The sequence below is a fragment of the Colletotrichum abscissum genome (genome assembly GCF_030869225.1).
Source record: "Colletotrichum abscissum strain IMI 504890 chromosome Unknown Scaffold_15.1, whole genome shotgun sequence".
NCBI lineage: Eukaryota > Fungi > Ascomycota > Sordariomycetes > Glomerellales > Glomerellaceae > Colletotrichum > Colletotrichum abscissum.
In genome coordinates, this window is record NW_026850043.1 from 1,057,603 (window position 1) to 1,073,330 (window position 15,728).

The 15,728-nt window shown below is 53.7% G+C and overlaps 7 protein-coding genes across 7 annotated transcripts; 2 read left to right on the forward strand and 5 right to left on the reverse strand.

Moving 5' to 3' along the window:
* Positions 1–913: 913 nt before the first annotated feature.
* Positions 914–2,881, reverse strand: CABS01_07326 (uncharacterized protein; the record flags this gene model as incomplete). Its single annotated transcript, XM_060540689.1, has 1 exon — positions 914–2,881. The coding sequence occupies one exon, from the start codon at positions 2,879–2,881 to the stop codon at positions 914–916; it is 1,968 nt and encodes a 655-aa protein (XP_060403574.1).
* Positions 2,882–4,032: 1,151 nt separating this feature from the next.
* Positions 4,033–6,243, reverse strand: CABS01_07327 (ABC1 family protein; the record flags this gene model as incomplete). The annotated part of the gene is made up of 3 exons (XM_060540690.1): positions 4,033–4,077; positions 4,131–5,603; positions 5,662–6,243. 3 exons carry the CDS (start codon positions 6,241–6,243, stop codon positions 4,033–4,035), a joined length of 2,100 nt encoding a protein of 699 aa, XP_060403575.1.
* A 774-nt stretch (positions 6,244–7,017) lies between these two features.
* On the forward strand, positions 7,018–8,198 carry CABS01_07328 (cytochrome c/c1 heme lyase; the record flags this gene model as incomplete). Its single annotated transcript, XM_060540691.1, has 3 exons — positions 7,018–7,113; positions 7,167–7,873; positions 7,931–8,198. 3 exons carry the CDS (start codon positions 7,018–7,020, stop codon positions 8,196–8,198), a joined length of 1,071 nt encoding a protein of 356 aa, XP_060403576.1.
* A 461-nt stretch (positions 8,199–8,659) lies between these two features.
* Positions 8,660–9,306, reverse strand: CABS01_07329 (uncharacterized protein; the record flags this gene model as incomplete). The annotated part of the gene is made up of 2 exons (XM_060540692.1): positions 8,660–9,177; positions 9,255–9,306. The coding sequence occupies 2 exons, from the start codon at positions 9,304–9,306 to the stop codon at positions 8,660–8,662; spliced, it is 570 nt and encodes a 189-aa protein (XP_060403577.1).
* A 2,271-nt stretch (positions 9,307–11,577) lies between these two features.
* CABS01_07330 (uncharacterized protein) lies at positions 11,578–12,345 on the forward strand (the record flags this gene model as incomplete). The annotated part of the gene is made up of 2 exons (XM_060540693.1): positions 11,578–11,789; positions 11,877–12,345. The coding sequence occupies 2 exons, from the start codon at positions 11,578–11,580 to the stop codon at positions 12,343–12,345; spliced, it is 681 nt and encodes a 226-aa protein (XP_060403578.1).
* Positions 12,346–12,962: 617 nt separating this feature from the next.
* CABS01_07331 (uncharacterized protein) lies at positions 12,963–13,256 on the reverse strand (the record flags this gene model as incomplete). Its single annotated transcript, XM_060540694.1, has 1 exon — positions 12,963–13,256. One exon carries the CDS (start codon positions 13,254–13,256, stop codon positions 12,963–12,965), a length of 294 nt encoding a protein of 97 aa, XP_060403579.1.
* A 1,144-nt stretch (positions 13,257–14,400) lies between these two features.
* Positions 14,401–15,167, reverse strand: CABS01_07332 (uncharacterized protein; the record flags this gene model as incomplete). The annotated part of the gene is made up of 3 exons (XM_060540695.1): positions 14,401–14,798; positions 14,877–14,954; positions 15,020–15,167. The coding sequence occupies 3 exons, from the start codon at positions 15,165–15,167 to the stop codon at positions 14,401–14,403; spliced, it is 624 nt and encodes a 207-aa protein (XP_060403580.1).
* Positions 15,168–15,728: the final 561 nt, after the last annotated feature.

Sequence of the window (15,728 nt, forward strand, 5' to 3'; positions counted from 1 at the left end):
AAGGAGCGATGGCTGCTCTATGCACGGGAGAAATAAAAAAGACGAATACCCTTTCGCTCCCCATCGACCCCTCATAATGTCTGAAGCCTTGATGATACGTCTGCCATCACTGGAGATCTTGGTACACTCTTATATTCTGCGTTCCCGGCTGACCTCAGGACTAGACAGACAAAGTCCAGAAGGCATAGAAACCGCGGGGTCCTCCAAAGAACCCAGGGACTCGGTCTCGCTTTCCATCGAAGTACTTGCGCCTGCACCAAGGATGCCTCCTCAGCACATTCGACTTTCTTTGGTCCCTACTCACCTTCCTGACCACTTCATCAACGGCCTTCAACGGTCCTTTCTAAGAGACAACACCAAACGCAAGCACTTGACACCGTGGACGATGTCGTCATGATTGCTCTTCGCCATCAGGACGGCTAATGAGGGGGACATCTACACAGGGGAGATCACACTTGCTATTCTCTGAAGCATCTGGACATGGAAAAAAATTGGCGAGACTTCCACAGGCAAGTATCTAGGAAGTCATTTAGCCAGAAACGAGGCCCAAATCAGGTTCGCAGGATCCACGCTTACCGAGCTGAATGTCGAACAAGAAGCATTACCAGCTCCTTCGCCCAGATATCTATGACTTTCAAGGTTCGACTTGTGGTAGCTTGATATGACTTCACCCTTCTGGGCATGGAGCTGGTGTACTGAAAGATTCTGCATGTAAGGGAAGGGGCTATTCCCCAGGTCTGTTTACCATTGTTCCAAGTCTGAATTATCCTACAGTGCCGCAAATCCTGCGAAAAAGAGTCCAAGTCCACCCAAATCACGGCTCTAGGAAATATCCTGGTACCTGATCCTCTTCAGCAAGCTCAAACCCCGAGGTTCAAATACAAGACCAACTTCCAAGCAAGTCCAAACATCCTCACAGCTGAAAATCTGGTCCCTCCGTTCTGCGACGCTTCTTGCCCTGATAGACCGATACGCGTCCGAGAATGCCCTCCATGTTGCCTCTCATCTCCTCCAGCTGCTTCTCCAAGCTCATCGTGTACGACTCCTTTGCATTAGCGGCATTCATTCTCTCGGCGCACTTCTTCGCCAGCGCCTCTACCTCGGCCTTCTTCGCATCCGTCTCTGCCTTTTGGGTGTTCAACTCCGCCTTCTCGGTTTGCACCTCGGATTTCATAGCTTCCATGGCCAGCTTCATCGCTTCAAGCTTGCTCTCCATGTCGCTTGCTTTCTGGTTGGCTTGGCGGGAGATCTCCCGCTGATACTGTAGTTCGCGTGCGGATACAAGTGGCTCGCGATGAGCTCCGTAGCCATGGCGCGGGCTGTGCTGGGCACCCTGCGAGCGCTGTTGAAGGCACAAGATTTCGCTCTGAAGACTTTGGGTAAAGGCGTGCTTGTCACTGACGTCCCTCTCGAGCTGCTGGATCCTGTTAAACTGCGCTGTAGAGCGATGCTGTAGATCCTGTTGGGCTTTGTTGAGAGCAGCTTGGGTGCGTCCCTTGTGTACAACTTCCAATTCAATGTCGCGCTGCAGCTGCTCGACCTTGGTGTGACTCTGATGGAGCTTGGTATAGAGTTCTGTGAGCTGCTTCTCGAGTCCTTCGCTGACCTTGATTGCCTCCGCCTTTTCGCTCTCAAGCTTTGCCGTTGATTCGTTCATCTCTTCGACCGTTTCTCTGACTTCGTCATTTGCCGTCGTCAGTGTTTCGATGTGTTCACTTTGGGACTGGAGCTTGGCGTTGAGTCTACTGAACTTGCTGTCCATGCGCGCCTTCTTTCGCTCCATCTTCGCCATCTTCGCCTCAAGATCAGCATTGCTGTCCGCAAGAGATTGTTTGCGTTCAATGAGAGCGTCTCGTTCGCCTGTGAGATCCTCTTGTCGCTCAATCAGAGTGGCTCTCCCAGCCTCAAGCTGCTCGTTGAGAGTGGCCAGCTCTGTGCGCTCGTTGACCTCAGTCCCGAGCTTCTTATTCTTCTCGCGGAGACTCTTGAGACGATGCCTCTGGTTCTCAATTGTCGCCTCTTTCATGGTGTCCTCCTTCGTCATCTTTTCCATCTGAACGCAACGGCGCTTTAGGTCCGCTCTCATGCTCCCAATTGTGGCGGACTTCATGGCGTTCTCCTTGTCCAGTTGAATGTTTCTTGCCCGGAGCGTTTCGGTTTCCGCATTCACCACTCGCAGTTCATGACGCAGTGACCCTGTCTCGTCGATGAGACGCTCCGCAAGATGCAGCAACTTCTCTCGATCATAGCTGTCGATTTTCGCATAACTTTTGTGCTTCCTCATGGCATGCTGTGGCTCATTGTCTGCACCCGAGAGTTCAGTGCTCTGCTCCTGGCCTTGAAAAGCTGGCGATGCATTTGCTGCGGCTTCCCTGTGAAGTTCTCGCAAGACCAGCAACTCCTGCTCGTAAGCTTTCTGGACGATGCGGAGTCGAGACGTTTCCCAAGTTCCTCGTGACGTCGGTGTCGACCTGTCAGGGCCGGTACACTCCTTGGCGCAACAGTGTTGGTAAACTTCGCCGCCACTTGTAACCGGATACCACTTCAAATGCGGAGCCCCTGGAAGCTTTTCGCGCTCCGAACTTGGATGAAGGTTGCATGCTCTGGCAATGACAACTCCATTGCGGCGCTCATCCTCGTTGTGACGTGCGATGACAGTGATGGCGATGATTTTGACGATGTATTTGTCTTGGCGCGTGGCATCAATGATGAATCGCCAACGGTCACCCGTGATTCTGAATGTGCTTCCTTCGCCATTAAACAGACGAAGAAGATTCGTGAGCTGCGAAAGGTTGGCGGCGGGAAAGCCGTGAGTTGCAGCGAGTCTCATGATGACTGGCCTCCAGCGTTTCCAGCATTCTCTGTCGATTTCGAGAGCCATCGCGGCTATGCTGTTGCGTCTCAAGCTTTCTCGATGGCGATGGTGGCTAAATCGAAGTTGTTGAGAGCATAAGAGGATGAAGCGAGGGCGATGTGAAGTGAGCTTAGCGATAATCGGGAATCGAGAGATTGTCGAATACTCGAGACAGTACTCGGGGGGGCACAGAGATGACAGCGCGAGAGAAACCGAAAGAGGTAAGAGCAAAGAAGATCCGTCCAGAGCTGCAGTTGGAAGGAGGGAGACTGGAAGAAGGGAGAAGAGAAGGATCAGAAAGCAGAAATTTGGCAAGGTGGACGGCGGGTGAGGTGAAGGAAGGTGCTATTCCACCTTCAGGAGGGAAGGAGGGAGCGACGGGATGCACCTGCCTCACATAAGGCGGTCGCGACTGCCTCAGGAAGATCAAAAACAATGAAGACAGGTACGTACTCACTGAGCCTTACTTGTTTCTGACTTTTTTCATCGTTCCCTTCATACTTTTGAACGATAAACAACGACGAACATTGTTGGGGCCCATCCCTGCAGATTTCAATGATGCTCAACTTCAAGATGGCCTTGTCGTCTTCGCCGTTTCAACCCCTGGCGAGCCTCCCAAATGAACTCTTGCTAATGCGGGGGACTCATCGCGAACGGCCTCACTATGACCGACTTATATGCATCAAGACGGTCAATGAGGGCAAGGATGGGCAGACGAGATGATGCCTACCAGGCGTCGGACGCTTCTGTACCGAAGCGCATCCCAAATTCCCGAGAGTCAAGTATCTAGACACGCATCCTGTCAGGAACGAGCTCGAATTTACATTCGTAGGGTCAACGCTCACTAACTCGGATTCCTAGCGGCAACCATCACCAGCTCCTTCGCCCAGATGTTCAAGCTGGCCCCAGCTGATGACTCTACCGACGTGAGCTGCCAACGCTCCTAGCTCATGAGCAACACCAGCGTTGTCAGTACCATTGACCGGCAGCGTCATTGATCGACCTACATGCCCGAGAGATGCTGAGGCTGACATACAGCAGAGAGGGACACAACACTATTTGGTAACAAATTAAATCTGGCGTGTATTCGAGGTCTCTGCTCTACGAGATGTATCTCTACCATGCCCCATCTAGAGCGCCAACCCATGCAATCATTTACAAGTAGTGTACAGTTTACATTACACATTCGGTGCAAGGAGATCGTATTTAACGCAACGTTCAACCTAGGGATCGTTAGCAAAGGTACACCATTAACAAAAACGAGTTCACTACTCACATCTTCGATACTCGCCTGTAAGAACCGCCGGGTCTCCAGGCCAGCCCACACGACCAACATGCTAAAATCACCATGCTTCGCCATCTCGGCACCGCTCTGCGCGCTCAGCTGCCGGAGAATTGGCAGTGAGCTGCTAAGAAGGTCCATATCCGGGTTCAGACTGCGCCCGATGCCCTCGAGCAGCAGGATACTGATGACGACGTTGACGAAATCACCCTCGAGACGGACGTGGTGCCCGCGGACCATACCCAAAACCTCCTGCAGAATGTCGCCAATCTTGATGTTACCCAGCGCGAGGGTGCGGCTCTTGACGCCGAGAACGAGATGCTGCATCTTGAGCGCAAATACCTCCTTGTCGAGTACGGCGTCAGGCTGGCGGCAGCGCTCACACATGAGGTTACCGGCCTTGTACCCATCAAACTCTGCTACAGCTCTGAAGAGGTCGAGGAAATTCGTTCGGTTCGTCTCGTTGAGCTCCGTCACCAGACCCGTGTCGATGAAGATGAGCTGTGGGCGGAAGCCCTCGTTGTCAATCTTGCGCAGCTCGGCCGCCCACGCCGCGGGATCCTTTCTATGGCGATAGGGCCGCAGACGGGCGAGGACCTGTTCTGTGACGTCGTCTTGGTCTTCTGGGTGCTCCTTGGCGTGATTCCTGCGGAACTTGAGGTCTGGCTCGTGGGATTGGTAGAAGCGGACCATGATGTTGCCTGGGTGCAGATCGGCGTGGACAAAGTTGTCAATCAGCAGCATGCGCAGGAAGGCGTCGAGGCCCTCCGAAGCAATATCGTGCTGGAAGACACCGCCGCCGTTCTCCATAAAGTCGGCTAGGGGTATGCCCTGCGCAAACTCTTCGACTAATACGTTGCGGGTGGTGAACTCTGTGTACGGGTAGGGGAACCATGCCGTTGTGCGATCCTTGAAGTTCTTGCGGAACTTGGCGAGATTGGCGGCCTCGATCCGGAGGTCGAGCTGAAGCTTCATCATTTCGCCAAACTGCGCGACCTCGTCGGGGAGGGAGAGCCATTCGATCGTGGGTATAACGTTGAGGGCGGAGGCAAAGAAGTGCATGATGCGTAGATCTCGGCGGACGGTCCTCTCAACGCGAGGGTGCAGGACCTTGACAGCGACGTAGGTGGAGGGAACCCTCTTGGGCGTGCTCTTGAGAGCAGCATCGACGTTCTTTGCGACCTTGTGACGGAGTGGCCTGGGTTCTTCCGGGAGGTCGGCGTCGCCGGGGGCCGCGAGACTGGCCTTGAGCTTGGCCCGGTAGACCTGGGCGATGGCGCCGACGCCTAGGGGCTTCTCGTCGAATTCTTCGAAAATGTCGTTAAAGTCGCGTCCGTCAAAGGCAGCAGAGACGATGCGCTTGGTGTCGTGCATGGAATGCGCCGGGGCGTTGGAGTGGAGTTTGGACATGATTTCGCACATTTCGTTGGGGAAGATGTCGGAGCGAGAGGCGGCCCATTGGCCGAGCTGCGCGGTGTTAGTGATGTTGCTACATCTGCGAATCAGGGTGATCATCGAACAGTACCTTAATGAAAGCCGGGCCAGCCCACTCCATGGACTGGACCAAGAAGCCGTACCACCATAGCGTTCCGCTCCTCTCGTTATCGCGATCTTTCTGCCGCCTGCCGAGCCATAGAGCAGGAACAGCGACGATGACGGGAACAAAGATGACGAGCAGATGGAGGAACCGCACGCCGGTGCATAGGGGTTCCCAGATATACACGTCCACAGCTATCTTCAACGTATGCCACGCCCTCGAAATTCCGCTATCATCGTCGGCGACCTTCTTCTTGATCTCGGCTCGGCTGACCTCCAGCATGCGCTTCTCGCCCGTCTGGTCGGTGCCTCCATTATCCTTCTCCGAGAGCTCGAAGAAGGCGGCAGTGCCGAGTGCACCGGCACCTGCTCCGCCGGCTCGGAGGGTATATCTCGTGTATTTACTGCTACTGCCGCTGCCGCCGGCTCGCCATGATATCCGTCTCGGTTGGTGGGAGCTCCGGAAGGTGCTCCTGAATGTGGAGTAGAATTGGGTGGTGGTGCCGTTCGGCGCTGGAGCTCGGAAGGCCGGACGTGGACAAAACCGGCCCAGGACGAAGGCCAGTCTCATCTCGAGGGAGGATCGGGGGTTGATGATCGGAGAACCGGTGTCATGTTCTCAGGAAGGTAGATTATGAAGGTGAGCTCGTTCGGTGGGGGAGGGGAGGGACGGCGCGAAAGAGAGGTGAAGTCGCGCGGCGCCCAGGATCGCGGGATCGGGGACCACGGGGTGACGGAGAAATGCGAATGGAATAGGGCGTTTTTGGTGCCATTGGGTGGTGACGTAGGGATTTTTGGTGGCACCTACTGGTGGTCTGGTGGGTATCTTCCTTTAGCTGCGGCGGGGAATCTTCGGCGGATCATGTGCCACTCGGTTCAATGACACTCGCATTTTTAGCACTCTGCACATGCACTGACAGATACCTAAGTGAGTGTACTGTACGTATTGCGTGCAGCAATTGGTTAGGCGTCGCGGGTTGAAGTCGGAAAGCTGTCGCGGGTCTGTCCGATGGCGACAGCGCTGTTCTGCAGGGGATGCTTTTTTTCTTTCTTCTCAGCGGGCAAGGCACAGACAGTGAGCCACTGCGGTCCCGTCGATTACGGATGCTAAGAACCCACCGTGGAACCTCGCCGTTTATCCACGCCCTTTTCTTTTCTCTTATCGTCGATTCCGTCACCAAAACCGTAAATCTTTTTTTTCCCTTCCCAAGCTCCATTCGCGATACCTTCAACCAACTTCACCACTTCACCCGCGTACTCGTCGCGTTCAACCTGCCTTCTTGTACAATACCCTACTTTATCTTACCACTTATCTATTTTACCTAATCTCTTCGACTGTACAATCATGGGTTGGTTCTGGGCCGATGCTCCTGCGACAACCGTCCACGCGACGTTCGCCTCGTCGCATCCTCATGGCGCTATTCCGTCCGGCTCTCCTCCTGTATGTTCAACCACCAATCCAAGCATCGACTGGCATTATCTAACATCCCTCAGCCCAGCTGTCCGATGCACCAAAAGTCCGCCGATGCGTTAACAACCGCGAAGCCCGCCGCACCCGCTCCTCCCTCCGCCTGCCCAGTTCCTCACGACCAGCGCCACGCAGCAGCAGCTCCTCCTCCCCCCTCAGCGTGCCCCGTCCCCCACGATCAACGGCACGCCGCCGCAGCACCGCCAGCATCATGCCCGGTACCCCACGACGCACCAAAGCCCGCCGAGTCCAAGGGCTTCCTCCAGCAAATCAACCCCCTAAACTACATGTTCAAAGAAATCTCCCAGGCACCCGCCGAGAACCAGGCCGTCGCGCTGCCCACGGAGAGAGAGCCCTCGACGATACCCAGGGGCTCCGGCGACGGCAACTGGGAGTATCCCTCTCCTCAGCAGATGTACAACGCCCTCCTGCGCAAGGGGTACACCGACACCGACATCACGGCCGTCGAATCCATGGTCTCGGTGCACAACTTCTTGAACGAGGGCGCTTGGGCTGAGATTGTCAGCTGGGAGGAGCGCTTCGGCAAGGGTCTGTACCGGGGCTGGCAGGCGTGCAAGCGCGGCGAGGAGAACTCGGAGGATATGGTTGAGAGGCTGAAGGACGGCAGTGAGACGCCGCCGACGCTGATCCGGTTCCAGGGGCGCCCGAAGGATATGACACCCAAGGCTGTCATGTGGCAGGTTGCCGGCTGGCTCTACCCATCAAAGTTTGAGTGCGTACCCCTCAGTTCTCAAACCCTTCTTCAACGGAATGCTAACGTCACCCACAGGACCGAGCCTCCCTTTGACCGACACGACTGGTTCGTCTCCCGCAAGGTCGGCGGCGTCGAGAAGGAAATCCGATACGTCATCGACTACTACTCTGGCGAGCCCGAACCCACCGGCGAACCCGTCTTCTACCTCGACGTCCGGCCCGCCGTCACGCCCCTCGGTGCTGCAGAGCGGCTTATTAGATGGGGAGGCGACGTGTGGTGGCGTGCTTCTGGCGCCGAGGTGCGCGAGCAGGAGCAGCTTGCGAAGCAGGCAGCGCAGAAGTAAGCGCAGAAATAAAGCAATAAGGGGGCGACGAAGAACAACGAAGCGAAGGCGAACGAAATAAAGTATCGAGATGAGAGTAGGCAGGTTTGCCTGCTTGCGGCGTGTATAACTTGGGAGGCCCGATTATGGTGTTTTTGACGGGTTTCCACTCGACGGCGGCGTTTTGACACGATACAAAGGTTCGATTACTGGGACACCAAAAGAAGGAGAACATCCTTTCTTCTTTTCCTCTACTCCCCCACTCCTCATGTTTTTAATACTATGCCTATAATGGCCTGTATAGTACGCTCAGAAAGCGGCATGTATTAAACTTCTTTTATTCAATGTCGAGACGAAACGAAACGAATGGAATAAAAAAAATGTTTCCAATTCACATTACTTCTCGTCAAACTCGTTGCCTCCATCCTCCCTTGTACTACTGCTTTACAAGCAACAGCAGCATCTTTCCACCATACCACAGATTAGGTCGTCTTGGCAGCAAGGGCAGTGACCTGGTCCAACAAAGCCTTACTCTCCTTGGGCGCATTCTTCAGCACCTTATCCCGCAAGTGATCAACCTGCTGTCCCGCCGCCGCAGGCGGGTTCCCCTGCGCCGTCTGGATCCTCGAAACCTGCATCGACAGGAAGAACTTGGGCACCTTGATCCCCAGGTTCCCGCCCACGGACCTGATCCCGGCCTCGGTGGCGACGTACGCGTCCAGCTCGTTCTGGAACTTGGCGAGGTCGTTGGAGGCGAGGGGTTCGGTGGTGGCGAACTTGTCGAGGGCGAAGGCGAGGGGCGTCTGGGAGGAGTCGGCGAAGTTGATGGAGGAGAAGGTGACGCCGCCGGCGGAGACGTCGGGGACGTTGGAGAGGGTCTTTTTGGAGGCGTCGCAGGTGATTTTGGACTCGAGGGAGGCGGCGGCGTCGGAGACTTCTTGGGGGAGGACGGTGTTGCCTACGATGAAGCAGGCGTTTTGGCGGGGGGCGAGTTGGGGGGCTGTGATGATGTTGTGTTAGTTTCTTGGTGTTTCTTTGGTATACTCTGGTATATGTGAGATGACGGGAGGAGTTTACCTGCGAGAGCGGCACCGGCGCTGGCGGCGATGATGGCCAGAGAGAGCTGCATCGTGACGATTATGAAGTAGTCTGGTGAACAGAGAGGTGCTTTCTGGAAGTAATGCAAAAGTTGGAAACGAAACGAAGCGAATGCCTTTCCGGAAGGACTGTATGAAGGAGAAGAAAAAGAACGAATAGGGTACGATTAACTTGCTGCTATCGATCTAGAAACAAGACAACCAGAGGCGAGGAAGGACTGGACATGATCGCCTTTTAAGCATCACATCGCATCACATCACAAGGGGAAAGAGAGCAAGGGCAGACAGAGCAGGGGTGGGTGTTACGGTGGTGGGTTGCTTGGCAAATAAGCATAGGGCCGGTATTAGGTTTCCTGTGCCTGGGCTGAGCTGGGCGGGATGGATCGGTCCCCAGTCCAAGTCTAAACATCGCCAAAACTTGCTCTTGTCACATTTTGCGGGAATCTGGTGTGGTTTGCTTTGCTTGTTCCCCTGGTCGAAGGCTTTCTGGGAGATGAGTTCAAGAAACATACCTTGGGTGATCTCAACTTACTCTGATGAAAGAACCATCTCATGATTTCCCATCATCCCAGGTCTTCCTGTCAGTTACCGCAAGAAATGGTAGTTTAGGATCATGAGCCCTGTCAAACATTGAGCCAAAATCTCGGATGATGGGTGCCGGGGATGAAGAAGGAGGGGAAGAGGATTTAGGTTGGCATAGTCTCAAGGAGTCCGCGCGAAGCGTGTATCCCTTGCCGAGGGAGGCTGTACCTGGCGACTTGTGGTATGCACACGCCAGTTGAACCGTGACCATGGTAATATGTGCAGAGTCGGAGGGCAGACAAGACTGACAAGAGTCCAGAAAAGAGAAGGCTCTTTGCAACAATCCGAGTCTCGAAGGCTAGTCGGGTCGTCGCTCGATGCGGTAAGGCTGTCCCTGACGGCCTACTTTTGAGCCGCTTGTGTCTCGGGCTATTTTGTGGTTCCCTGTTCCCATACCCCTACCCCCATGTCTCCATCTGAATAAGAGACCCGATGACCCAGTGTCACTGGTCTTTTAGCGACAGACATGACAGGCCAACTCAAACCTTGAAATAGGGAAGAAAGAGAGAGAGCATAAGAGGGAGTCGACTTAAGTTGGTGGGTGGGTTGATTGGATGCGAGACAATGGTGGGGTTCACCTCTTCTTTCTTTCTTTCTTCCCCCCCCTTCGCTTCAGATCCGAGGAGCACCCCTGGTCCTTGTCTCAACCACAACACCAGACGGGATGGTTTCAGGGTTCGTCGAGCCACACCAATAGCGAAACGGCCTGCGGGGATCGTAGGTGTTGCAGAGTTGAGGAGCGCCGCGCGGGTTGCGACGTCGTGAGAGAGCCTTCTCCCTTTTCGTCGTGATTGTCCTGGAGAGCTGGGGTGGCTGCTGGAGAGTGGTGGTATTTGTTCGTGTTCTTTCCCCTTGAGTTGGTTAGCGAGGGAGATGCGGCTCCTGTGAGTTCTGTCATGGGGGCTTGGCTTCGGGACGTCGGCCGAGAGGTGAGCTGCTATTGAGACCTGTGCGACATATTGGCTAGCTTCCAGTGGTCATCTTCCGCAGCTGGCAACGTTGGAGATGAGGAGGGATTCGGATCAATGGTCGGGGTCACAAGCGGCCAGTGATCCCCGCTTCCAACGCGGGTTGGAGGCAATGCTAGCTTTTGACGGTTCGCGCAAGTCCCCAAGGAGTCCATAAGGAGAGGGCCAATAGCATTGAGGAATTACTCTGTTTTGAGAGTGGCTTAAAGGGCTTTGAAGCAAAGCATGCATCGCAGCCAACTGTCGACCGTGTCTTGAGTGCATGGTGACTACAACTCCCCGGCCCATCATCTGAAGATCAACGAACCGTACCATCGCCAAGTGGGGATTTTTCCAATAATCTAGACTCTACGCTACACACAGAACCATCTCAATTGAGTCACCAGAAAAAGGGGACTTCTTTCTTGGGTTCTAGACCGACATGATCTCAAGTGAGTCACCAGGGCATCTTCCGTGTTGGTTGTAAACCCCACAGTCTCGCGCATATTCCACCACCAACGACCAATCCTCTGCCCAGTCACTCCGCGGCGCAGAAAGATAACTAAGATGAACCAGGCTGATGTCATCAACGCTAAACCTCATCTCACATAGTTAACATGGCTTACAAACACATGAGACCCACCGCTCATAGCGAGATATAAAACGACGATAGATGCGCACAATTGGGCCGTTAGTTTGTCATACACATCCCGTGATAATTCATCAATGACTACATCTACAAGTCAAGTCACTTCCTCCTCACAAGTTGTCAAAATGGGTGTGACTGAATTCTCCTACTTCACCATCAAGCCTGGCAAGACGATCCCCGACGAGGAGGGTCTCTATGATCGCGTCTTGGACCTCGCCGTCAGCCAACCCGGCGCCGGAAGCTTATACTACGGCAGCTCGATCGAGAAGCCTGCACAGTCGTGGTGTTTCCTCGACTGGGACTCGGTGGAAGAGCACCTAGCCTACCGCGAAACCGAGTAAGTCAACCAACGCGCTCATGCCATGAGAAGAAGATTCTTCATTTCGTAAAAGCAACTCACTCGCTCACCCCCCTTCTTTCACAGCACCCACGCTCCCATAGGCAAAGCCCTCGGTCCCTACCTAGACTGGACCCAAGGCTACATAAAACACATCACACCCTCCGTCTGGCCCCCCACCATCCTCTCCACGGCCCCCGTCACCGAGGTCCTCACTCTCTTCTTCCCGTCCGATCTCGACTCAGCCGCCAAAGAGGCCCTTACGGCGCAGCTGGAGGAGTTCAAGACCAAGGCGCTCGATACGAGCCCCGATTTCCAGGGGATAAGTTACGGGTGGAGCGTTGAGAACGATGTGCCCGTTACGGATGAGTATGGGAAGACGGGCAACTTGCTCGCTGCGTTTATCGGGTGGCCGAGCGTGGATGCGCATATGAAGTTTCGCGAGACGGAGCCGTTCAAGGAAAATATTGGGCTTTTGAGGGGGATGGAGGGGATCGTTAAGTTGGCGTTGTTTCATGTTAGCTGTAAGACGAAGAACCCTCCTAGAAAGGAGTGAGGGGGTAATGTGAATGCGCGTAAAAGGGGGTTTGGTATGCTGAGAGAGTTATCTGTATGATGGCTACTATCTTATGGGTTACCATCCTATGTGGATCTAAGGTTACCTGGAAACAAAACAAGTCTGCATGCACATTTTCTTGGTCCAGACTTCTCACCCCGTGTTCCGTATCCAGAAGTGTAGGAATGTTGTCATGAGACACAGAACTCAGCCAAATGAGGCCATTAAGTCTCAAATCATAGATCCAGGCTCTTGGGAAACAGCTGGAGCTAGTCTGACAGTCTAGTGCTGCTGTGTAGTCGTAACGTACTAGAAAGTTGATTATAGCATTCTGCAACTCGGAGACAATGATAAAAGAGACATAGTAGTCAATGCAAGGTTTCGTGAAGCAAAAGTTTGTATTTAATACGCTCCTAGCAAGTGATTCTTGGCATCTAACAAGCCAAAGCTATGACATCATTTTCAAGGGACTTAATAACCATTCAGCTCTATCATATGTTCTAGCCTATAGCTTTGCGACTGTTTCTGATCCCTGGATAAGCATTAGCTCTAGCCTATAAACCCCGTACATAGACAAGGACAAAAGCTTACCGATGAATGTTATTATCTAAAACCACTTAGTTGCACTTGTGGCGACGGCTGTAAGCACCACCGCTGATGCAAGTGTCGACATAGTATCCCGTGGGGCACTGGCAGGTGCCCGTGGAGGTAGGGCCGCCGGCATAAGTGCACGACAGCGCGCAGCGGGATCCTCCGTCGCCGTTGGTGCCAGCCTTGCCGCACGAGGCGTAGCCGGAACCACAGAGCTGGGAGGGGAAAACGGTGTTGGCGTCACCGGCGGGGATGGTGCCCGCGGCGGCGAGGGAGAGCATGGCGCTCATGGCGAGGGTGAAGGTGGTGGAGAACTGCATTTTGATGGGTGGAGTTTGGTGGGTTTTGATGTAGATTTGTAAAAGAAAGTGTCCAAGTTGAGTTTGTAGTGAGTGTTGTAGTGACTGTGTTGATGATGATGATGATGAGATCTGAGAATAGCAGACAATGGCTGTGGTCTTTATAGTCTGAAATACCGAACATCGCGAGGTATTCAAGCCGACGAGGTCAGGCAAGGTCTTCACAGCCCGGAGTCCCGGCATCGTCCCCAATCAATTTGATGATGCTAGGCTGTGCTGCGAGTCTACTGCCCGCAACATATTACGCTTAGCGTCGATTTCCATACTGTCAAAGTGCTGATCACAAGGAGCGGTATGAGAAAAGACTACTTCGTAACTACGAAATATCAGCCCTGCCTTCGGTTTCTAGATGAAGTGGAGTTCGTACTGACGCTTAGCCCTACGGGGTACCCGTACTTCGTACAAAATGTCCCAATAGAATTGGACCATCTGCCCTCGGTCTCGGAAAGAAAAGAAGAAAGGGACCCGTATCTCGGTTTTTAGAGTTGTGCACGTCCTACGCAGTATATTAACAACGCTGGCTTGACGCTTGTGTTTAGGTGTTGGTTTATGACTCGAGTTTTTACGGGGTTGTGAACTTTGTACACCGAGAAATGCGAAGATCGTCAACCCGATATCCACCCCCGGGCCCCTTTCTACAGCCGCGTATTCGACGGTTGAATTGCGCGCCAGACAAATTGTTGCATGAGAGAAAGTGGCTCTCAGGTGGACACTCGTGATCATTTTTCAATTTGTTCTTCGGAGCAACTTTGCATCCCGCACCCGTTAACACAAAACTCAGTCCTGTCGAAGTAGCCACAGCTCAGCACTGGCCGCCAACACATTCAACTCAATAAGGAGGTTGATTATAAAATCATGTAATCAACTATGGATTTGGGAAAGAGGAAGACATAATCGGGAATAATGGCTCGTTGTACATACAAGAGCAAAAGAAAACGGTCTCACAAGGACGGTCGGAATTCGGCATACATGTCCACAGTCGATAGTCTCTTGCACGCCAAGAATGAGTACGTTCATCTGAAGTCTGTTTATTTGGGGTATTGGCATCCCATCTCAAGCACGCTATGTTTGACAACACCCATCCCAGCCACCGATAATCACTACCTTAATCAACAACAGTCCACGACCCAGAAGGGCCATACTCAATCTCATGCGACGTGACATCCTCAAAATCAAGAACCTTGAGCGAAGAATCGTGTATCTTGTCTACCATGGCGCCTGTTTCCGCCGACGGCTGAAACCACACGGCCGCCAGCGGCTTGGGCGTCAGCGTCTCGGAGCCGGGCGGGAGCGGGCCGAACTGGCTGACGTGGACGGGGGCCTCGACTCCGTTCACGGTCTTGTAGATGACTGCCGATGCGGAAGAGGCGAGGTTCTTGAAGAGGAAGCCGTTGGCGGGGGCGGTTTCGTCCATGGTGGTGACGCCGTCGGTCCAGTCTGGTGGGAGGGTCCATGATTCGCCAAACGTGATGGGCTGTTGGGTTGTTGCGACGTCGAATTTGACTGTTTGTGTGGGATTCCCGTTAGGAAGTGGTCTTGAACAGTTTCAGATGGGCTATTATCAAAGGAAAGTAAACGCACCTCCGCTTGAGAAGGCGCTCATTGTTCCTGCAATGGAGTAATCGTCTACCCACGACACAGTCAAGTTTCGAGCGCAGACTATTGCATCATATTAGTCTAACTTCAACCTTGGTATGAAGGAGGGTTCCCATTCAAGTTCATACCTGAAGAGTACCCGATGACGTTGAACTTGGTAGACCCAGGCCGCGCAGTCGTGTCGAAGCCGAAGCCAAGGCATAATCTAAGACCGCCGGCTTTGAACTTCTTAACCATGTTCTGGTCAATTTTGATGTTGAGCTTGTATTCCGTCATGATGGCTGTGAGATTAAGAGTGATTGGATAGGTAATCTGAGTGTCGTCTGCCGAAGTAATCATCAGCTGGAGATGAGGACCCCCTTTTTGTAGGCTGGCCCGGCACGTCTCCCAACCCCTTATTTCTACAAGAACATCCTGATCCCGGCCAATGGCATGCTCCGGGGGAGTCTCTCGATGTCTCGTACACCACAAGAACTGAGAACACACATGCGAATGACGCATCTGTCTCGCCCACGTTCACAGCGGAGCCGCCTAGCTAGGCGAGTGCGAGAGCTGCGAGTGCGATGTCTCACTTGAGGCCGAAAGGGGAACAGCCCGCGGACCATCGTTCGCGCGAGTGTGTACGTTAACGGCTGCGTAGCGCCGCGTAGTGCAGCAATTGCCGTTCAAATACGATTGCGGAGCAGCGCTAAAGTGGTTTCTCGCCAACGGCTCGGCAAAGTGGTGATGCGACGTGTGTGATGCGACGTGTGTGATGCGGCGCGTGTGATGAAGCGATTCCTCTGGTCGAATTCGTAAAAGGGGATGATGGACGTTTGCGAGGGTCCTTTTTTTTTC